The 22,996-nt window shown below is 36.4% G+C and overlaps 3 protein-coding genes across 5 annotated transcripts; all 3 read left to right on the top strand.

Moving 5' to 3' along the window:
- Positions 1-5,841: 5,841 nt before the first annotated feature.
- On the top strand, positions 5,842-8,157 carry LOC145160396 (proline dehydrogenase 2, mitochondrial-like). 3 transcript variants are annotated; one of them, XM_079079563.1, is made up of 4 exons: positions 5,842-6,585; positions 6,679-7,333; positions 7,485-7,536; positions 7,620-7,755. In XM_079079563.1, exons 1-3 carry the CDS (start codon positions 6,007-6,009, stop codon positions 7,502-7,504), a joined length of 1,254 nt encoding a protein of 417 aa, XP_078935689.1. In that variant the 5' UTR covers positions 5,842-6,006; the 3' UTR covers positions 7,505-7,536; positions 7,620-7,755. The 3 variants fall into 3 exon arrangements, with proteins under 3 accessions (XP_078935689.1, XP_078935688.1, XP_078935687.1); XM_079079561.1 differs by lacking the exon at positions 7,485-7,536 and adding an exon at positions 7,956-8,157 and having other exon boundaries at positions 5,843-6,585; positions 7,620-7,860; XM_079079562.1 differs by having other exon boundaries at positions 7,485-7,755.
- A 123-nt stretch (positions 8,158-8,280) lies between these two features.
- LOC145160397 (uncharacterized) lies at positions 8,281-9,554 on the top strand. The gene is made up of 3 exons (XM_079079564.1): positions 8,281-8,852; positions 9,104-9,172; positions 9,316-9,554. The coding sequence occupies exons 1-3, from the start codon at positions 8,796-8,798 to the stop codon at positions 9,388-9,390; spliced, it is 201 nt and encodes a 66-aa protein (XP_078935690.1). The 5' UTR covers positions 8,281-8,795; the 3' UTR covers positions 9,391-9,554.
- Positions 9,555-11,423: 1,869 nt separating this feature from the next.
- Positions 11,424-11,870, top strand: LOC145158279 (secreted RxLR effector protein 78-like). Its single transcript, XM_079077198.1, has one exon. It carries the CDS (start codon positions 11,424-11,426, stop codon positions 11,868-11,870), a length of 447 nt encoding a protein of 148 aa, XP_078933324.1.
- Positions 11,871-22,996: the final 11,126 nt, after the last annotated feature.

Here is a 22,996-nt window from a genome sequence, read left to right as displayed (position 1 = left end):
AAAGATACATGATTTTCTTAAGAACAAAATAGTATGCTACTTAAAAATAAATTTTGAGTTACAATTTTTTTTTTTTTTGTATTATAAATTTTTTTTTTTTTAATTCTAGGTTTTTTTTAAGAAAAAAAAAGCTAAAAATTGAAGCAAGCTAGTTCTCAAACATTCTCATTAAGTTTGTGGGTCCAATTGTACGTTGTACGTCATGATTCTCCTACTCATATGCACGTCATTCCGGCATGGCTGAGGTCCCATTTTGGCATTTTTCTCCGATTGTCTCTCCTAAAATAAGTAGTTTCTTTTTTTTTCGTATACAAACAATTTTAATGTAAGGTATTTAATAAAAACTTAATATTTTCCAAACAGTTTCATTATAGAATTATTTATATGTCAAAATATTTAACGTTATCATATGTTCTAAGGCTGATTATGATTCATCCGCGAAAATACATTTTTCACTCAAAATTTTTTTTTTGAACGGCAGTGGAATTACAAACAAACTAGCAAGAAGCTTAGACCAAAATACAAAAAGTTCAAGCCATTTTGGGAAAATCAACCAACGATCCCAAGAAAATTTATATTGGTAGCTGCTAAATAAACAATCCATATACACCCTATTTTGAAAGTCAAACTATTTTTTCTTAAAAAACACCCTATTTAATAGCTATATTGGGTACCTAAAAAAGTTCAAACATAAAAAGCTGTGTCTCGTAAATTGTATATATAATAAAGGGATTACATTAATATCAATTTAACTAATAACAACTTATGTTTTATTATAAAAAAGATAGGTTAACATTAATCTAACCATCTAATACAGTTTAGGTAAAATTTCTAACTTTGTTTATTATTTCAGGATTTAAAATATAACTGTGATTGTTAAAGTCCAACCACCGTCATCATCGCCGACGGCTAGCAGCACCGCCGCCGGAAAAGTGTAAAACATCGAGAGAGAGAGAGAGAGAGAGAGAGAGAGAGAGAGAGAGAGATAGAGACAGATCAATCAATGAGAGAGATAGGGAACGAGTTATGGTAATCATGACCGACGGCGAGCATCACCGCCGCCGGAGGCGTCGTCTAGATCTCCGGTGCCGGAAAAAAGAAAACGTGGAAAGAGACAGATCGAAGAAAAAACAGATAGGGAGAGCTTCATGGTGGTGGCGTTGCTCTGGTTGCATGGACTCTTCGTCGGAGGTCTGATGTCGGCGATTCTCCGGTGGCATCAAGTCGTCGGCAGCTGCTGTGCTCCGGCAGATGGGGGACGACTGTTGCTCTTTCACAGCAAATACATTGCAAAATGATAATATTTTGTGGTTTTAGGGTTTTGTGTATTAATTGGATAAATGGGCTGAACATCGGATAATTGGCCTGAACATTTTAAGTGGGCTAACCTTTAAGTGGTTTGACCACTTAATATGATAAATCATTTTTTAAAATAAATCAGTTTTTTAAACTAAATGAATTGTTGCTTTTTGTTTTTTTAAAATAAATTAGCTTTTTAGATAAGTGGACATTAGACATTTCAAGCACGGCTGCCATTGATTTTGATTTTTAAAAGTTAATCAGCTTTTAAAAACATATATGTTTATTTTTAATTAGTTATTTTATATTATTTTAGTTTTTTTAACAAATTTTTTTGTTATGTTCATAGTTTTATCGAAAAGATGGCGAATTTTTACGGGGCAAACTCAAATGAAGGCAACGAGTTCTCTATGGGGATGTCACCATTTTTCACCGAACGGGTATAATACTTATCATGATATTAATTTTTTTAATCATTGTAATGTTCACTAGTTATTAACAGATATTATTTGAATTTTAGGAGTTCGATTCTCTAAATGAATTGATGGGATGGGTACAAAACAGAGCATTTTCTCTTGGTTATGTTATCGTTAGAAGAAGATCAAAGACAAATGAAAATGGTGTGGTGTCTTATGTCACACTTATTTGTGATCGTGGTGGTGAATACAAAATTAAAGCAACAAGTAAAAATTCCGGCACCAAAAAAATCAATTGTCCATTTAAATTGGTGTCTTATGTCACACTTATTGGAAAACCTGTTTTTCATTCATCCACTGTCGTTAGATATATGGCAAGCATTTCCACACGTTTTGATTATTGATGCAACATACAAGACAAACAAATATGCTATGCCTTTTGTTGAGATTGTTGGAGTAACTTCAACCAACAAGACATTTAGCATTGCTTTTGCCTTTATCATTAACGAAAAGGAGGAAAGTTATAAGTGGGTGTTAACGTGTCTAAGGTTGACACTAGAAAAGTGCATGCAACCATGCGTTATAGTGACGGACAGAGAGTTGGCATTGGTGAATACATGCCAACAAGTTTTCCCTTATGCAACTCGCTTACTTTTTCGATGGCACATTACCGAAAATATTAGAAAGCATTGTAAGAAGCTAATCCCATCGAAAGCTTTGTGGAAATCCTTTCGTGCTATGTGGAGTATAATTGTTGACTCTCCAACATGGACATCGTACACTGAAAACTACAGAAAACTACAGTCAATGTTAAGAGAACATGAAGGTACAATTCTACGTATTTTGTAACTACTTGTTTATAAATTTAGAAGGGTTTTTATACATAAATAACATTTATATGATTCCAGATGTTTTACAGTATTTGGACGATGTTTGGTTAAACAAGTATAAGGAAATGTTTGTCTCTGTTTGGATTGATCAACATTTGAACTTTGGACAACGAACCAGCAGCAGAGTTGAGGGCCAACATTCAGCGTTAAAGAAGTACTTACAAGAAAAAAATTATTCTTTAGCCAAGTTTGTTGGTGCTATTGATCAGTTTGTGAAGTCTCAACTTACAACGATAAATGAGAGTTTTGAAAAGAGCATGATCGTCTCCAAACACGAACACAAATTTTCGTGTTTCGATTTGTTGCGGGGTAATGTTTCACTTAAAGCTCTGGATATGCTTGTAGAGGAACTTCAACGGGTACATCAAGTTGACTCTTCAAACTGTGGTTGTAAACTACAAAATAGTTGTGGCTTACCATGTGCTTACATGCTATCAACATACTTGAACTTCAGTGGGTGCATTTGACAATTACTTTTTACATTTAAGTTATATATTGATTGTTTATATATTAATGATATTTCATTACAGGTGAGTGTATTCCATTGGAATCAATAGATGTATTCTGGAGAAAACTTAAAATTTCACCGTCAATTCCTATGGAAAATGAGGATATATGTGGTGATGATAAATTTGAAGTGTTTAAAGAAACCTACAATAAGCAACCGGAAGCTGTGAAAAAAAGCATGATGAGAAAGCTACTAGATATATTCCAGCCTAGTAAAACACACATTAGAGAACCCGCAATTCAAAAAAATACACGTGGACGACCAAGTTTAAAGAAACAAAAACAAAAACAAACTGATTCTATCAATCAAGCTCCTAGAAGACGCAACTTTTCAACCATGCCAAAAAATTTTGAGTTGAACAATAGGGAACCGGCAAGACATAGTTCATACATAACCACAATTCCAGACCTGAATGAAATTCCAGACTTGAAAGAAGAGCCAGACTTGAATGAAATTCCAGACTTGAAAGAAGAGCCAGACTTTAATGAAATTCCAGACTTGAAGGAAGAGCCTCAATCATGCTACAATCATCGACTAATAGATGCAATTCAAGTGATATTTCATCCTTACATCACACATATACAAGATGTAGAGGGGGATGGAAACTGTGGATTTCGAGCAATATCTGTTTGTCTTGGGTATGGCGAGAATGACTGACTCTATGTTCGACGTCAACTACTAGACGAGTTATTGAGTTCGTACGATGCATATGCTAGAGTTTTCACTGATGGAATCGGTGAACTATATACTTCGTTGAATTTCTTAGAATCGCCGGCACCTAAAAGATACCGGTTACTTATGCCTGAAACAGGTATCCTCATTGCCAACAGATCTGGTGTAGTCCTTACTTTTTTAACCAACCAAGGCTCTCTCACTTTCTTTCCTCTTTGGAAAGGTCCGGAAGAATTTTTGTACCATCGCGTTATTACGATTTCACTTGTATATGGTAATCATTATGTGATGGTACAATTAGAAGAAGATTGCCCGCTGCCTACCATTTCAGCTTTCTGGATCCTCCACAAAGCCCCATGTGCAGCTGGATGGGAAACTATGTTCATGTCACGTCTAGAACTTTATAGACAACTGAAATCTTACAATCCTGAAATACCTTTTATAACTGTAGAGGATTGTTAGAGGGTATTAATTTTCTCTCGAATTATGCATTTATGTATTCATGAAGGATTGCTAATGCTATTGTTTTTTGCATCATATTTTTGTTTTTATGTATTCATTTATATTTAATTATTAAATAATATACAAATATATATACGTTATTAATCTATATTAATTAAAAATAAATAATTAATCATTTATATTTAATTTATATATATATATATATATACATATATATATATATATATATATATATATGTTTTAATTACTCCAAAAAGAAAATATAAATAAAAAGTAAAAGAAAATAAAAATAAAAAGAATGCACGTGAATTAAAAAAACCAAAAAGTAGCGTATACAAACTTCAATGTAAAAAGGCATTGTTGACTTTTTTTATTAAGGTGTTTTTTTAGTATAGGTTGTGTTTCTAGTAAATGAGGGTGTTTATTTAGCCATTCTCTTTGTATTTCCTACATAATTATAAAGATTCACAAAGCCAACAATAATTATAAAACGTGTGCATGGATATGTTAAAAATTAAAATGAAGCAATAAACATCCAATACTTTTAAATGTGATTTTTAAAACGAAAGGACGGTATATAAAAAAAGTAACGTTGGAGCTATATGATTAAGAGTAGTTTTGAGAGAATTTCAAGTTTTCATTTATTATTATTATTATTATTATTAGTATTATTATTTTTGTAAAATGAAGGAAAAAGACAAAAATGGAGGTTTTTATAGATCTAATATGTGGAGGTTTTCACGGATGATATTTTCGAAATGGGTTGATGCATCTGTGAAAATTATCAAAACGATGTCGTTTTGGTGATTTCGCAGATGACACAGACCATTTTCATAGATATCATCTACAAAAATGATGGTTATTTAGGTAATCATACTTTAAATCATAAAAAATACTAAATGAAATTAAACAAATTTATCTTTTTCTCTTATAAAATGTTTATTTGTTCAATTTAATATTTTAAGAATTTCTTTTGATTTTGTTACTTTTCATTTTATTCAAAGCAACGGTTCAAAAGTTTTAATATGTCAACATCACACCTAAAGTCGTACATGTTATGAGACTCGGCCAAGCGGATTCATTTATTGTTATTTATAAATTTATACTTTATACCCATTAAATAATTCCAATGAATTATTCTTGTATATACGTTAATATGTGTTGGATATGTAATCTATTACAAAGTAAAGTTATAGCAGATGTAATCTATTACAAAGTAAAGTTATAGTAAGTAGATGAAATTAGCTTTAAAAAAAATTGAGGAATGTGCATTCAAAAACCGTGATGGGTACTTTTCATCCTTTATATGCCTTATCAAATCTTCAAATTACCAACTTAATAAATTAATAAACAAATGGTAATTATTTATCAATAATTACTATTTGGTCCCTACTCTTTAACCATAGTGATATATAATCCCCAAAACATAAAATTCATCGAAGTAATTTATTTAATATGGTCCCTCTAGTTGGACCTTTCGTCTCATTTAATTTCGATGACATGATAATTCACCATTTAACGATAAAACTCTAGAATAACAACGATGTTAAGATTATCATCGTACCTTAGTATATAATGGGATATTCTCCACCCTGAACCACCAAACTCCTGAATATAAATACACCTCACTAGCTTCAACAGGCTCATCGCAATTTCGCAGGAGTTGCTTCTTTGCATACAAATTCGTCTGAATCTTGCTACTTTCTACGGTTTATAAACAGCCTCCACTACCACCGTTGCCGTCGCCATCATCCCGTTGATGGCTATGACCACAAATGGCCTCTCTTCCAAATTGATTCCATCTTTCCTTCGCTTTCTTAACTCATCTTCTCCCTCTTTCACCGCCCCCCGTTTCCGTTTTGCTCAGAGAACAACGATTAACACGGCAACCACCACTATCTTCGCACCTCCAGCACATCCGGAACAAAGCACCATCGACTACTCCAATGACGACTGTGTTTATAATTTTGAAGACACCAAACGCCTTTTCTCATCCGTTAAGACTGGTAAACTTATACGATCGGTGGCGAACCTTAGCATGGCTTCGGTGGAGCCGGTAGTGGATTTGGGGATGTGGGTGATGGGTTCTAGGTTAATGCAGATGGGTTTGTTAAGAGAGGTTGTGTTAGGTGGAATCAAGCATACGGTTTATGAGCACTTTGTTGCCGGTTCCGACACCGGTGAGGCTGGTCGAACTGTGAAGAAATTATGGGAGTCCGGGTTAAGAGGGATGTTGGATTATGGTCTGGAGCATGCAGTTGATAATGAATCGTGTGATAAAAACGCTCAACAGTTCATCAAAACTGTTGAATCAACCCAATCTCTTCCTCCATCTTCTGTAAGTCTTCTGTAATTTACATCCATCATATTCACATCAATCTATCTTGTTTATTTTCTGAGAATATATATCTACTGATCCTATGAACAACAGGTTAGTTTTGTAGTCGTGAAGATCACAGCTATCTGCCCAATCTCTTTGCTAAAGAGAGTGAGTGATCTACTTAGATGGGAATACAAACACAAGAATTCATCTTCGTTTGTGCTCCCATGGAAGCTAAAAACCCTTCCCATATTTGTCGAATGCAGTCCTTTTTACCACACACTAACAAAACCATCCCATTTGACGATGGCAGAAGAGCTTGATCTTGAACTAGCTCAACAAAGACTAACCACCATATGTAATAAAGCCATTGAAAGCAACGTGCCTGTAGTCATTGATGCAGAGGATACTTCTATCCAACCAGGGATCGATTACTTCACATATTCAGCGGCAATCATGTACAACAAAGGTCAAAAGCCCTTGATTTCCGGGACAATTCAAGCGTATTTGAAGGACGCCGGGCAGAGGTTGTTCCAGACAAAAAAAGCCGCCGATAAATTGGAACTGCCGATAGGGTTTAAGCTAGTAAGAGGAGCTTATATGTCTAGCGAAAGGAAATTGGCTAATTCTCTTGGTGTTGAGTCTCCTATTCACAATAGCATCAACGAGACACACCGTTGTTTCAATGATTGTGCTTCGTTCATGGTAGACGAGGTTTCTAATGGCCCTGGTGGGCTCATTCTTGCCACTCATAATCTTGAATCAGGTAAAAGTTGGAAACTTTACGTCTTTCATCATCTGGGTTGCTTTCCATTTTCCATATTCTTTTAAAAAAAGGTTATACTTTTTATGTTCTTGAAGTTTGAATCAGGATATAGATGTAGTAAACCAAATTTGATAAATGTATTGTGAATCAGGAGTATACTACTCAGGGTAATACTGAATTACTGATTATGAAAACCGAACGAGGTATCTCTTGAGACAAAATCCACGATCTTTAACACGATCGATATAGCTTCAAACTGAGTTTGTGTTATAAATGACCCTAACAGGGAAACTGGTCGCACGAAAGGCAGGTGATTTGGGGATTGGTAGAGAAAACGATAAGCTGGAGTTTGCTTCACTTTACGGGATGGCGGATGCAATGAGTTTTGGATTGAGAAATTCAGGGTTTAAGGTGAGCAAGTACTTGCCATTTGGGCCTGTTGATAAGATCATGCCTTACCTTTTGCGACGAGCAGAAGAGAACAAAGGGCTACTTTCATCTTCATACCTCGATAGACACCTCATGATGTAAGAAACTTGTGCTCTGTCTCTGTGCACAAATACTTGTTTGATTGTGTCGTTTTGATGACTGGAACTGGAACTGGATGATGGTTTTAATGCAGGAAAGAGTTGAAGAGGAGAGTGAAAGCTTGTGTTGGCAGAAAAAGAGAGAGGCCCATGGTTTGAGTTAAAATGCAAAAACATTAGCTTGATCCTTTTGCTTCTAGACCTTGTTAACATGCTTTTTCAAGGATGTATATAAATCAATAGAAGCATGGTGTTTATTTGAAGATATTGCTTTTCATAATGCATTAAATTTTATAATTTTATAGAGTTGAATGGAATATCAAATGATTAATTTTGATTTAAAATAACTCTATTAATTTTTTCAACAATACATTAAATTTTATAAACTTTAATGAAACATTATCAAAATTAATTTATAAATTTATTTAAGAATTAAAAAACTTTTTTTCCTATTAGATCAATCTTGAATAATGTAAAAGTTATATCAATGTGTCATTTCGTTTCTTCCAAATTAAACTTGTCACATCGTTAAGCTCTACCTTTGAATTCTCTATTATTAAATTATCCATTGTTCATGTGCTAATAAAAATGATTTTTCATTATTTGCGTTGAAGAAAAGAAAATATGAGCAAAAGATGCTCTAAAATGTCTAGCTAGGAACTGGTTTACGCAAATGCATATATTGAGGGGTTTATCCATGATAAGGCATAACTGGAGATCTGTCAACTAGAGATCCATTTTGAACGAGAGATTGTCTAAAAAGGAGAAACTTAGGTGGTCGAGAGCCATATACGCCACCAAATTATGACATGCGACTAAAATATTTGAAACTATATATAACTTGTCTCCTACAACATCAACATATACAACAGCAACAGATTCATCAAAAGCCTGAAATTTCCTGATTATTTTTGCAATCCTAAAGAAAACTAAACATGGATAAATCTCAGAAAGCAGAGTACAATGCTGGCCAAATTGCAGGCCAGACACAGGTAAACTTTACCTGATCGATTACAATTGTTATACTAGCTATATATGCATGATGCATGTCATCTTGTTGATGTTGATATATATTATGCATGCAACAAATCGATCAAAAAGCATCAATCACAAAAAGTATTGAACTTTGTTTTTGCCTTGACGAAAGAACCATTTTCTGATTTACAACAAATTTTATAATTAATTAGTTTGTTATTCCATAAAATTATATGATGGACGATTCAGGAGTACTTTATGTTTTCAGGAGAAGGCTAGCAACTTGGTCGAAAAGGCTCAAGATAAAGCCCAATCTGCAAAGGACAGCATGCAAGAGGTTTGTGTTTGTGGTTGTGGGTGTATAGCTGTATATAGATTAGATGGTTGAAAAGAATTAATTAATACACACAAAAACTGCAAAATAAGTCCAAAATGCGTGCATATATGGTTTTTTAATTAGCATGTTATTGTTATGTACAGGGTGGTCAACAGATGAAGGCCAAAGCACAAGGAGCCGCCGAGGGAGCCAAGGATGCCGTTGGTGCTAACAAATAAACAACCGATCATCGATGGATCTTCTATTTCTATTTCTCTCTCTTTTTTTTTTGTTTATTTTCTCCTTTAAATACACGATCATCTATCTATCTATGGGGCTATGATCTACATACATGTTTTTGACATGAGGTTTGAATATTAAGATTTGATAAATTCTATGGTTACCTCACTTTTGAAATTTAAAAAAAAAAAAAAACTACATTTTTTACTCCTCTTTTGACATTCAAACTTAAATAATCCGTTTCATTAACGCTATAACAAAATTGATTATAATGAGGTCAAACATAATGACATATTTGTCATTTTAACCAACGAGACTTTCATGCAAATTCACAAAATCTCTCCTTATTTGTATATGGTAATATTAGTTTTGATCATTATATACTGGCGCAACTGGTTTTAATTTGTCATATTTTTTAATTTGTTATATTTGTCAGATCAAAAATCAAAAAGTAGTTTATAAATTAACTTCATAGTAAAGTTTCAACGGGATTATTTTTACATCAAATAACACCTAACATAAGTCTACATAAAAGAAAGGATTAATGTCATTTTAACCCGACAAACTATTATGATTTATTTTAAAAGGTTCCATATGTTTTTTTAATAGTATAAAGGCATAAACTTATATTTACCTATTATTTATTAAAAAAGTCATTATAACCTTTAATAGCCGGTTTCCAGTATGATGTATGTTTTCTTTTTTGTAAAAAACATAAACAAATTAACTTAAAAGCCAACTCACACCATCAGGCACCAACATAAGTCCTCCCCCCCACCCACCACCACCACCACCCATCACTACCCACCCCCCCCCCCCCCCCCCCCCCCCCTTTGAATGTCGATCAAGGCTTCCCGTCAATTTCTCCTCCCTAATTCTCGATGAAGGGTTCCAGTAACACCATCGACCATTGATCTTATCTTTGCACAAGATTTCTTTGATGTCGCAAAATCTCTCAATCTCTTATGGATGATCTTCCTCTTCAATTGCAAAAAACCCAACCCCATATAAGTTTTTAAAGCTTCGGAGCTTTGAACCCAACTGATTTATGAATCGAAGTAGCTGAAGATTTCTAGGTTTTATTGAACCCACCCGATTTGTTGTTTCTATACACTGATTGCTAGGTTCTTTTTGAAACACATTTGATTTGCTGAATCGAAGTGGGTTTCAGATTTTCTATTTCTTCCCAATTTCATGAACAAACTCTTTCCTTCAGAGATATAGGTGAGAGCTGCAAGATCGAGATCGATCATGGTGAAGATAAACAAGTTAAGGTCTGATTGTTTTTAGTTTGATGTTTCACACCTGCTCACCCTTTTCTTCTTTGTGCCTCCACTTTCCGGTCTTTCCCAGTTGCAATATGTTTCTCATCTTTCTTTTCTTTTCTCTGAATCATGAATTGAACTAACCTTCTACATGGGATTAATTTTAGTTTATGAGAAGAAGATAAACAAATGCAATTTTGGGTTTCGTATTGCTAACGTGGGTGGAAGCAAACGACACATTTTTTGAAGATATAAGCTAACCTTGATGGGAGTAACGATTCTTGTTAATAATAGTTACAAGTATTAGTTTTAGAAACAGACGCATGCTTTGCAAATCCATAGCCAGTCTCCGACGATGGCGATAGAATGTGAAAGTTGAATGATGGTCTAAAGTCAAATACGTTGACTAGGCATGAGATTACCGGTGACCCCTTCAAATGGAGGACAATGATATTTTTAACATTAAAAATTCGACTTCATTCCCTTAAAATAATAAAAAAAAAAAACAATTGAGTGAACTTTTAAAACAAATGAGATAAATTTGTTGGGCTAAAACAACATTTTACCTGATAGAAATGTTACTCGATTGCATTGGACTTAGGTTTTAAAAAAACTTATGTTTGTACTACTTTTTTCAAGAATACAATACAGTTATTTAATTTTTATTTGTTTGTGCTATAAAATTGTAAAAAGAAAAATCTTTTGATAAAAGATTCTTTTAGTGATGGTTAATGAATGGGTGGAGTGGTATAAAAAAAAGCAAAAAGATGATGTTATTGAAGATTGATTTTGAAAAAGCTTATGGTACGGTTTCTTGGGCTTATATGGATCGAATCATGCCATTTTTGAAGTTCAGTTCTAAATGGCAGTCTTGGATACGTGCTTGTCTTATATATGTTAGGGCTTCTATCTTGCTTAATGGAAGTCCTACGGAGGAGTTTCAGTTACATAGGGGATTGAGACAAGGAGATCCTCTGTCTCCGTTCCTTTTTATTATGGTTATGGAAGGGTTGCATGTCGCTATAGAGGATGCAAAAGCGGCTAATCTTTTTTCTGGAGTTCAGGTTGGTAAGGGTAATATGAGAACTTCTCATTTCTTCTATGCAGATGACGTGATCTTCCTTGATGAGTGGAAACGATCTAATAATGTAAACATTGTTCGAGTCCTCCAATGTTTTTACATGGCTTCGGGTCTAAAAAATAATTTACACTAATCCAATTTATTTGGTGTTTGTGTTTCGGGTGGAGAGGTGGAGGACTTTGCTTTAGTGGTTGGTTGTAGGGCAAGAAAATTCCCTTTTAATTACTTGGGTCTCCCGGTGGGTCAAAATATGACTAGGCTGGTAGGATGGAAATTCATTATTGACCGATTTCAGAAAAAACTTTCTAAATGGAAAGTGAAGACTCTCTCTATTGGTGGTCGTTCCATGTTGCTCAAATCACTTCTAGGATCTCTAGATAATTACTTCATGTCACTTTTTCTTATACCCGTTGGAGTGGTTAAGGCCTTAGAAGATTTTCACGTACAATTTTTCTGGGGAGGGGATGTGGATAATATTAAAATGCCTTGGGTGAAATGGGATGTGGTTATTGCTGATAGAAATAATGGCGGTCTTGATATTGGAAGCCTTGGTGCTCTTAACTTAGCTCTTCTCCAGAAACGGCGATCGAGATTCTTGAATAATGGCAATCTGATTTGGGGGAAATCTTTTCCACGTTGTATTGTTTGGTTGTATATTAGCACTCCAACATTCCGTTTGTAGAAGCATCTCGATTTCCTCTACACACTGTCAATTAAAGAAATAAATACAATTAACAATCAACTAAATGAAAAAGATTTAGAAAAACACATATGACGTCAAATTATAAATGAAGAGACATGAACAAAATATAAAATACATATGAATTCCTATAATTGTAAATATATTCATAAATGAATATATATATATATATATATATATATATATATATATATATATATATATATATATATATATATAACACCCTAAAATTTCAAGCCAATTTAAAACTTTTTAAACAATTCAAAACTCATTAGTCATTACAAAATGTTTTCAAAATAGTTTAATATCAGAGTATCCCAGAACATAGTCATAAAAAGTGAGGAGCTGTACGATCACGCCTTTGCCTTGCCACGATCCCCTGATGCACCTGAAACAATAAACTGAAATTGTAAGCCCGAAAGCTTAGTGAGTTACCCCCAAAATACCGATACACATACAGTCCACATAACCATGTCAGCAATAACATATCATAACTGAAGAGAATGTAATGGGTCCACAGCTTTACAGACTGGATTACCCCTGGGCCCACAATGTGAGTCTGGATTGCCTACCAGGCCCACAGCTCACATCTGGATTGCCATCGAGCCCACAATACGAGTCTCCCTTAGCCCGTAACTGGAATGCTCTCGAGCCCACAGTACGAGTCTCCCTTAGCCCGTAACTGGAATGCTCCTAGGGTTTGTTGGCTACCGTACGGTGTAGTACAACCTCAACCCATCCCACGTAACATATAGCATACAACATAACCACTGAGCATGCATTAATCATATAACATAACAGGTAGTCCTACAGGTCTACCAAACTGGCATAACCACTAGCATGCAACTCTAACTCATACTCAACATCTAACACTGCTAGGATAACATATCCAATGGGCCGACCTTGGTGCCTTAGACCCTTTAGTATAGTGAGGATATTGTTGGATATAGTGTCTAAGTCCATAACTATATTTGGTATGTACTTGACCCGACTCGGCATGGTCCATTTGGGTTGCACTTCACCCGAACAATTTATGGATAATCGTTTGAGAATAGTATAAGTTATGATTTATTAATATATTATAAGTCCTAATATATTAATATAAAATCATATTATTTAATTAGTATTGATCTATAATTAATTTAGAATTAATTTAGAGATCAAAAGTATGACTAATTAAATATGGGCTCTTGTATTTATATAGTGTGGGCTAATGCTTATTTGGAATGGGCTAGGCTTGCATGGAAAGTCCATGGATACTCCATGGAGCTTTAACCCATGGATCTCATGGAAATGAAAAGACATGGGTATTAGGGTTTAAATGGATGTAACCCTAATCCACCACACTATATAAAGGAGGCTTTGGTTCTTGAAATTGCACTAGTTGATGTGTGTAAACTAAGAGGGCCGATTTCAAGAAGTTTGTGACTATTCTCTCAAGTTTCCAAGTTTGTGGTGATTTGTGACTTTCATTTGAGGCATCCACATTATTGGTGCTAGGCTCTCAAACTCCAAGCAATCAACTACTACTACAAGGTAAATAATTCTACTAGTTTTATTTGATTCAAATACCCCATGCCATGCTAGTTAGGATAAGAACCTTGGAAAAATAATTATTTGCATGTATCTTAGTCAAACATAGATCCAAGGTTTCTAGGGTTGCATGTACACCATAGGAGTGTTAGAATGCTCAAAACCCATCAGTGGTATCAGAGCCTGGTTTGTTTATTTGATACTTGATGCAAAAAAAAAAAAAAAAAAAAACTTGAAAATCGAAGTTTTGTTCAAAAGCTCGTATCAAAATTTCAAGTTTTGTATATGTACTTACGATTCTTGAAATTTTTGATATGAACATTCATAAACATATGAGTTTAGAAGATCATAGAAATTATGTGCTAATAATTGATTAGATTAATTATTGATCTTTATGTGTTTTAATGGAGTCCATAACTAGTTCTTAAGTTATGGATAACCAAAAGTCACATTCATAAATAACCATTAAAAGAACACATAGGTTACAAAAAATGAAGAGTCTTCATTTTTAATAACCATTAACTCATAAGTTATGAGAAATGAAAAGTTTTGAAAGTTTACAAAACTTGCCCTCAAGTTTTGGAACATGTAAAGTCATATTAAAAACTTTAGTTCCAACCCCTAGAATTTTAAAAGTTAAAATTCAACCCTTATACTTTATAATATTATAAGTTTAATAATATTTATATATGTATAAGATCAAGTCGTCTTACCGCTAGTACGTCTCATTCACGAAGCCGGTCTATAAGGGGGGTATAAGGTTGTTGCCTATAAAATGGCAACTTAATGGGTGTCCACTCTCACCCACCGCTTCCTTGATCGGTGGAGGGTCGTTAGTCGAACGGGTAGGACAAGGAGTTATAAATTCTCATTAAAAGTATAATGATAATACTAAAGTAACTAAACTTTATTGAATTCCCAATCTTAGTTATTTTAGGAAAATGTGAATAAGGTGCTAATCCATGAAATTACACTTTACACTTTGTTTAAGTCGTTAGTGGAGCGTGTGTGGTTAACCGGCACACTAACTTGAACTTAACAAGGTAGGTAAAGGGTGACTTAATGTTTATCATAGTATCGATGGAGCGTGTGTGGTTAACCGGCACATCGATTGAGGGGTAATACATTAAGGGTACCAAGTAATTTGCATGGTTACTTCACACCTTGTTTTGTGATCCTCGGCATCCCAGTCACAAAACTTGAAGGGCACACTCGAGATTGAAACATGCCATTGAAGAAAGTTCAATGAATCTCAAAGAATCTAGGAGTTTCTAAACCAATTAAAACCTAATTAAATATTTCGTTTTTCATGGTGGAAATTGGTGAATCGTCATTCACCTACCTTCAAATATCTTATAGCTTAGATTACGGACACCACAGTTGAATGGTGTAGCTGAGAGGCGCAATCAGACCTTGTTGGACATGGTTCGTTCCATGATGAGTCGAGCTTCGCTACCAATCTCATTTTGGGGGTATGCCTTAGAGACTGCCGCCCATATCCTTAATCTAGTCCCTACAAAGAAGGTTTCCAAAACACCTCACGAGTTGTGGACTGGAAAAGTTCCCAATCTAGACCACATCAAGATTTGGGGTTGCTAGGCTTTCGTGAGACGCGAGACTCACGATAAGCTCGAACCCCGAAGCGAAAGGTGTATTTTCATCGGCTACCCACAGAAATCCTTTGGTTACATCTTCTACAGACCCAGTGATAATGTGGTCTTTGTAGCAAGAAGAGGATTCTTTCGAGAGAGAGAATTCATGAGCCAAGGAGACAGTGGGAGGCAAATTGACCTTGAGGAAATTCAAGAGTCAAGTGGTGAAGGAACCTCAAACCCTAGCCCTCAACCTGAGGAGGAAACTCCTGTTGAGCCGACTGAAGAATCTATACCTCTGAGGCGTTCCACCAGAGTTAGGAATGCACTTGAGCATTATTATGGTTTTCATATTACTGCAGAAGGTGAGACACTTATCAGTGATAACACACTGGTAAATCTGGATGAGCCTAACAGCTACACGGAAGCCATGGCAGGCCCTGAGGCTGCTAAATGGAAAGAGGCTATGGATAGCGAGATACAGTCCATGTATGACAATCAAGTTTGGAACTTGGTTGACAATGTACCTGATCGTAAGATAGTTGGGTGCAAATGGATCTTCAAGAAGAAGACCGACATAGATGGTAATGTACACACTGATAAGGAACGACTGGTTGCAAAGGGTTATTCTCAAACTCTGGGAGTTGATTATGATGAGACCTTTTCACCAGTGGCCAAGATTAAGTCTATTAGGGTTCTGTTAGCCATTGCTGCACTTCATGATTATGAAATATGGCAAATGGATGTCAAAACCGCTTTCCTTAATGGAAACTTGGCTGAATATGTTTACATGGTTCAGCCAGAGGGTTTTGTCAGTACAGAGTACCCTAGTAGAGTGTGTAAGCTCGAGAAATCCATTTATGGATTAAAACAGGCACCTCGCAGATGGAATCTTTGCTTTGATGAGAAAGTCAAAGAATTTGGCTTTTCAAGGAGTGAAGATGAATCTTGTGTCTATATCAAGGCTACTGGGAGTATAGTCAGCTTTTTGGTACTGTATGTGGATGACATACTACTCATAGGAAATGACATCCCAACCCTGCAGGAAGTAAAGTCCTGGCTTGGGAAGTGTTTCGCTATGAAGGACCTTGGAGAAGCTACCTATATCCTAGGGATAAGGATTTTGAGAAACAGGAGTAAAAGACTAATTGGACTTAGTCAAAGCACCTATGTGGACAAAGTGTTGAAAAGGTTCAACATGCATAACTCTAAGAAAGGAGAGTTACCCATCCAGAGTAACGCCAGATTGAGTAAGACACAAAGCCCTAGTACTGAGGCTGAGATAGCAGAAATGAGTCGAATACCTTATGCTTCAGCTGTAGGATTGATCATGTATGCTATGACGTGTACTCGACCTGATGTAGCCTTTGCTTTGAGCATGGTTAGCAGGTATCAGGGGAACCCTGGCAAGGCACACTGGACTGCGGTAAAGAATATCCTCAAGTACCTACGGAGGACTAAGGACTGGGTCCTTACCCTCGGTGGCAGTGAAGACTTGAGAGTTGTAGGGTACAGTGATGCTAGCTTTCAGAATGACATGGATAATTTCCGCTCTCAGTCGGGCTGGGTCTTTACTCTAAACGGAGGGGCAATTACTTGGAAAAGTTCCAAGCAGGAGACAGTGGCTGATTCCACTTGTGAATCAGAGTATATAGCAGCAAGCGAGGCAGCAAAGGAGGCTATATGGCTAAAGAACTTCATCGGAGACCTTGGAGTTGTACCAGCTATAAAGGAGCCAATGGAGATTTTCTGTGACAGCAATAGTGCGGTTGCCTTAGCCAAGGAACCAAGAGATCATGGGAGATCCAGACACATTGACAGAAAATATCACTTCATTAGACATCGAATAGAAGAAGGAATCCTCGTGGCAAAGAGGGTATCATCGGATGAGAACCCAGCAGATCCCCTCAAGAAGGGACTGACTCGGGCTAAGCATCTCCAGCATGCTCGGAGCATAGGGCTGAAGGATGATATTAGTTTTAGTAGTTAGATAATCTTGAAATTTGTAAAATGTAATTGACATTTGATGATAAATAAAAGCTGTTATTTATGAGTAAAGTGTTGCTATCTCTTGTCAATCGTTTACTATTATTTCTTTTTGCATGTTTTGACTTCTAGAATAATTATGTTATGGTTTATATCATATTATTCAAACTCTCCACAGTCGGTCATATGTTGGAAGTAGATATGAATCAAGATTGTCATGGGTTGGCTTGTAGAGGTCTAAGATGTTAGACAAAGCGGGGCTACAACACTCATGAGTGCTCATAAGTTCTGAGTATTGGATTCAACCCACGCTCACTTGTATCACTTCATGGAATTTATCTCGAGTGATCGTGAGACGGTAATATCATATAAGTCTTCAAACCTAGAGATATGATTTGTTTCCTATGAGTTGATTATGCATTGATTGCACGAAAACGCATTGGTAACTCGATGTTATAAACCGTGCTTTTGTGTGTAATTCAACAAGTAGTAGAGCAAACATATGAGTCGAAGTTTATCTGTTCCTTCTAGGATTAGAAGCGATATCTGGGCCCCTCGATGATTTTGTTTTGACCTATGTACCGGGCCCGGTCAGAACTAAATTGATGCTGAAGGGTTTTAGGTAAAACAAATAAACTAGAAAAACAATTCCTAAGTTCGCATGCAACCTACTTTGGATCTATGTTTTAACTATTGAACATACAACTTTGAATTGCAATACAAGAACCCTAGAGGAGAGAGGCTATTATCAAAAATAGTAAACTAGGGTTTAGGGTTTACATACCTTTCAATTGTTATAGCAAACAATTGATATTCCCTTGATCTTGATCTTGATCTTCTTGGAAGCTTTAGCACCACAAGTGTAATGCCTCTAATGGAGTCACACCCAAACTAGCAAGAAGGAAAGTAGAAGAGAGAGAGAGGAGAGGGAGTATGCAAAATCTCGGCCTTAGGGTTTCTTCAAAAGAAAGAGTGACCAAAAACATGAACCAGGAGGCTCCTTATATAGCTGAGGGATCTAGGGTTTAAGGGAAACCCTAGTTATCCTTTGCTTAGGGCCTAAGCAAACCCAAGGGCCTTATCCAAGCCCCTATGGACGAAATTATTAGGGTTTCCCCTAAAGATTTCTTCCACCCTCTTCCAAGGGGGTTCTAGAGCCTTCCACTCAACTATTAGATAATTGCAAACTAGTCCCTGCACCTTATAATTAATTCTTTTAACCCCAAAATCAATTCTGATTAATTTCTGGCTAACAATTAATTAAACATAATGATTTCTAATTAATATATTAATCCATTAACATATTAATAAATCATATATATATATATATATATATATATATATTAATTTATTAATCTTATAAATTAATATCTCTCCTTTCATAATTTCCTTGTCCAGTTGCTAGGTTGAGGGCAACCCAAAAGGACTGTGCTGCTGTCAATTCAAGTACATACCAATTATAGTTATGGGCTTAGACACCTAATCCAACAGTCTCCCACTTGGATAAGTCTGTAACTATAATTGCTAGTATGCCTTCTAAATTTGACCAGCAAATTGTAGCTTCCAAAAGCTGCTGCCGAACTCTGACCCAGTCAGTTACGTGTCCTAAGATAAGTGATCATATAACCCTTCGTTCTGCTTGATATCCCCAGACAAAAGACATGGAATGTAATCAATCTGTTTGTCCAGAATCTATGTTTCCCGATTCCTGATTTGTGATGATGTAGGACTTCTAATCGAACACATCAATTTAGTCCTGGCTGGGCCCAGCACATAAGTCAACACCAAATCATCGAGGGGCCCATAGATATCGCTTTTCCTGTTAGGGCAAAAGGAACGAATAAACGTTGACTCATATGCTTGTATCTTTTACTCATCAAATTATGCATGACAATACGTTTTATAATACCAAGTTACTGATGCGTTTTCGTATCACCAATGCACAACCGACTTGTAAATTACAACTCATATATCTTCGTTTCAAGATTATAAGATATTATCGTCTCAGTATTACTCGTGATGAATTCCATGAAGTAATACTCTGAGCGTGGGTTTATCCAATACTCAAATCTCAATTTCTGAGTACTCATGAACATTGCAGCAATTCTATTGCCATGTCTATCCTTAGACAATCTGCAATCCAATTCATGACTGTCTTAATTCACTACTTACTTCCAAGAGTACGAGCGACTGTGGAGTTTGAATAATCTCATTATTCAGGAAGTAAAACATGCAAAATATGAAACACAGTAATAAACAATTGACAAAAGGTAGTAGCCAAACTTATAAATAATACTTTATTATTTAATCACCAAAAGTCAATTACATTTACTTTGTTACAAGTTTCAAAAACTAATCTAACTACTAAAACTAATATCATCTTTCAGTCCTATGCTCCGAGCATGCTGAATATGCTTAGCCCTACTCAGACCCTTTGTGAGGGGATCTGCTGGGTTATCTTCAGATGACACCCTCTTTACTATAAGATGGCCTTCTTCAACTCTATGTCTAATGAAATGGTACTTTCTGTCGATATGTCTGGTCTTACCATGATCTCTCGGTTCCTTTGTCAAGGCAACCGCTCCTTCATTATCGCAGAAGAGTTCCATAGGCTCCTGGATGGTTGGAACAACTCCGAGATCCCCGATGAAGTTCCTCAACCAAGCTGCTTCTTTCGACGCTTCACTTGCTGCAATGTACTCTGATTCACAAGTAGAATCAGCCACCGTATTTTGCTTGGAACTCTTCCAAGTAACTGCTCCTCCATTCAGTAAAAATACCCAGCCCGACTGAGAACGAAAGTTATCTCTATCCGTCTGAAAGCTGGCATCACTGTAACCATCTACTCTCAAAGTATCACTGCCACCAAGCACAGGAACCCAGTCCTTTGTCCTTCGCAAATACTTGAGTATATTCTTAACTGCTATCCAATGAGCTCTACCTGGGTTTCCCTGATAGCGACTGACCATGCTCAAAGCAAATGCCACATCAGGGCGAGTACATGTCATAGCATACATGATCGATCCGACAGCGGAAGCATAAGGTACACGACTCATGTCATCTATTTCAACATCTGTACTCGGGCATTGAGTCTTACTCAATTTGGTATTGTTCTGGATAGGTAGCTCTCCCTTCTTGGAATTTTCCATACTAAACCTCTTTAGTACCTTATCCAAGTATGTGCTCTGACTAAGTCCAATTAGTCTCTTCTTTCTATCTCTCAATATTCTAATCCCAAGAATATAGGCAGCTTCTCCAAGGTCTTTCATTGCAAAACACTTTCCAAGCCAAGACTTAACCTCTTTCAAGGTTGGAACGTCGTTACCAATGAGTAATATGTCATCGACATATAACACCAGAAAAGTTACTATACTCCCACTAGCCTTGATATACACACAAAACTCATCTTCACTTCTAGAGAAACCAAACTCTTTGACTTTCTCATGGAAGCAAAGATTCCAACTGCGAGATGCTTGTTTCAATCCATAAATGGATTTCTCAAGCTTGCACACTCTATTGGGAAACTTTGCATCAACAAAACCCTCTGGCTGACTCATGTAAACATCTTCAGCCAACTTCCCATTAAGGAAAGCAGTTTTGACATCCATCTGCCAGATTTCATAATCATGAAAGGCAGCTATGGCGAGCAATATCCTAATAGATTTAATCTTAGCCACTGGCGAAAAAGTCTCATCATAGTCAACCCCTGGGGTTTGAGTAAAACCTTTTGCAACCAGTCGAGCCTTGAATGTATGCACATTCCCATCCATGTCTGTCTTCTTCTTGAAGATCCATTTGCACCCAACTGTCTTGCGACCTGGTGCACTATCAACCAAATTCCAAACTTGGTTGTCATACATGGACTTAATCTCGCTGTCCATTGCCTCTTTCCACTTGGAAGCCTCTGGGCCTGCCATTGCTTCCTTATAAGTAACTGGTTCATCTAAGTTTACCAGTGTTCTGTCACTTATGAATGTGTCACCATCTGAAGTAATATGAAAACCATACAACTCAGGTGGCACACTCACCCTAGTGGATCTTCTAAGAGGTAATGAGTTATCAATTGGTTCAACAGGAACTGTTTCCTCTGGTTGAGTGCTAGTGTCATCTAAGGTTCCTTCATTGGCTGACTCTTGAATTTCTTCAAGGTCAATAGTGCTCCCACTGTCCTCTTTGAATATGAGCTCTCTTTCAAGAAAGACTCCTCTTCGTGCTACAAAGACCACGTTCTCACTAGGCCTGTAGAACAAATATCCAAAAGACTGCTTTGGGTAACCAATGAAAACACATTTCTCACTTCTAGCTGCTAGCTTGTCGTGAGTCTCTCGTCTTACGAAAGCTTCACAACCCCAGACTTTAATATGTGTTAACGAGGGAACTTTCCCTGTCCACATTTCGTGAGGTGTTTTGGCAACCTTCTTTGTAGGGACAAGATTGAGGATGTGGGCGGCTGTCTCTAAGGCATACCCCCAGAAGTGAATAGGAAGCGAAGCCCGACTCATCATAGAACGAACCATGTCTAACAAGGTTCGATTGCGCCTCTCAGCTACACCATTTAACTGTGGTGTCCTAGGAGGAGTCAATTGTGAGACTATCCCACATTCTTTCAGATAGTCGTTAAAGTCGATACTAAGATACTCCCCGCCTCTATCGGATCTAAGTATCTTTATCTTTCTGCCCAATTGATTTTCGACTTCATGCTTAAACTCTTTGAACTTTTCAAAAGTTTCTGACTTATGCTTGATCAAGTAGATATATCCATATCTGCTATAATCGTCAGTGAAGGTCACATAGAATCGATTAGCATCTCTTGTAGTTGATCTGAAGGGTCCACACACATCCGTGTGTATGAGATCCAACAGACCTTCACCTCTTTCACAAGACCCTGTGAATGGTGATTTTGTCATCTTTCCTAAAAGACAAGACTCACACATATCATCTGACTTTAGGTCAAATGATTCCAACACTCCATCCTTTTGGAGTTGGGCTATGCGTTTCTTGTTAATGTGTCCAAGACGACAATGCCACAAGCATGCCTTGTCTACACTATTAGACAAGTCAATATTAAGTACACTATTTCCTAGGCTATCAACACAAGTCACTGTTTCATACACACCATTACAAGGCAAAGCTTCAAACATAAAAACACCATTCTTATAAACAGAAATTGAACCATTCAAATCATTAAAAGAATATGTAAAACCTTGTCTGAACAATGCATGAAATGAAATAATGTTTCTCGTCATCTTAGACGAATAGCAACAATTTATTAAATCTAATCTAACATCATTACTAAGCAGAAGCTGATAAACTCCGATCTTGGTTACTGGTGAAGACTTTCTGTTTCCCATGATCAGGTTTATCCTTCCTCGCTCTATCTCCTCACTTTCCTTTAGACCCTGCAAATCAGAACAGATATGAAAACCACATCCTGTATCAAGGACCCAT

This window comes from Lactuca virosa, chromosome 2, assembly GCF_052849685.1.
Source record: "Lactuca virosa cultivar CGN04683 chromosome 2, Lactuca_virosa_CGN04683_v6, whole genome shotgun sequence".
NCBI classification, from domain to species: Eukaryota; Viridiplantae; Streptophyta; class Magnoliopsida; order Asterales; family Asteraceae; genus Lactuca; species Lactuca virosa.
Note: the sequence above shows the minus strand (reverse complement) of the source record. Positions and strands in the feature narration are given on the sequence as shown.

Bases quoted from the DNA above. Each gene is read 5' to 3' on its own strand.
- LOC145160396 (XM_079079561.1), top strand. From the start codon at position 6,007: ATGGCTATGACCACAAATGGCCTCTCTTCCAAATTGATTCCATCTTTC. The intron at 6,586-6,678 runs GTAAGTCTTCTG...TATGAACAACAG, and splicing joins AATCTCTTCCTCCATCTTCT to GTTAGTTTTGTAGTCGTGAA. The intron at 7,334-7,619 runs GTAAAAGTTGGA...TGACCCTAACAG, and splicing joins CACTCATAATCTTGAATCAG to GGAAACTGGTCGCACGAAAG.
- LOC145160397 (XM_079079564.1), top strand. From the start codon at position 8,796: ATGGATAAATCTCAGAAAGCAGAGTACAATGCTGGCCAAATTGCAGGC. The intron at 8,853-9,103 runs GTAAACTTTACC...TTATGTTTTCAG, and splicing joins AAATTGCAGGCCAGACACAG to GAGAAGGCTAGCAACTTGGT. The intron at 9,173-9,315 runs GTTTGTGTTTGT...TGTTATGTACAG, and splicing joins CAAAGGACAGCATGCAAGAG to GGTGGTCAACAGATGAAGGC.
- LOC145158279 (XM_079077198.1), top strand. From the start codon at position 11,424: ATGATGTTATTGAAGATTGATTTTGAAAAAGCTTATGGTACGGTTTCT.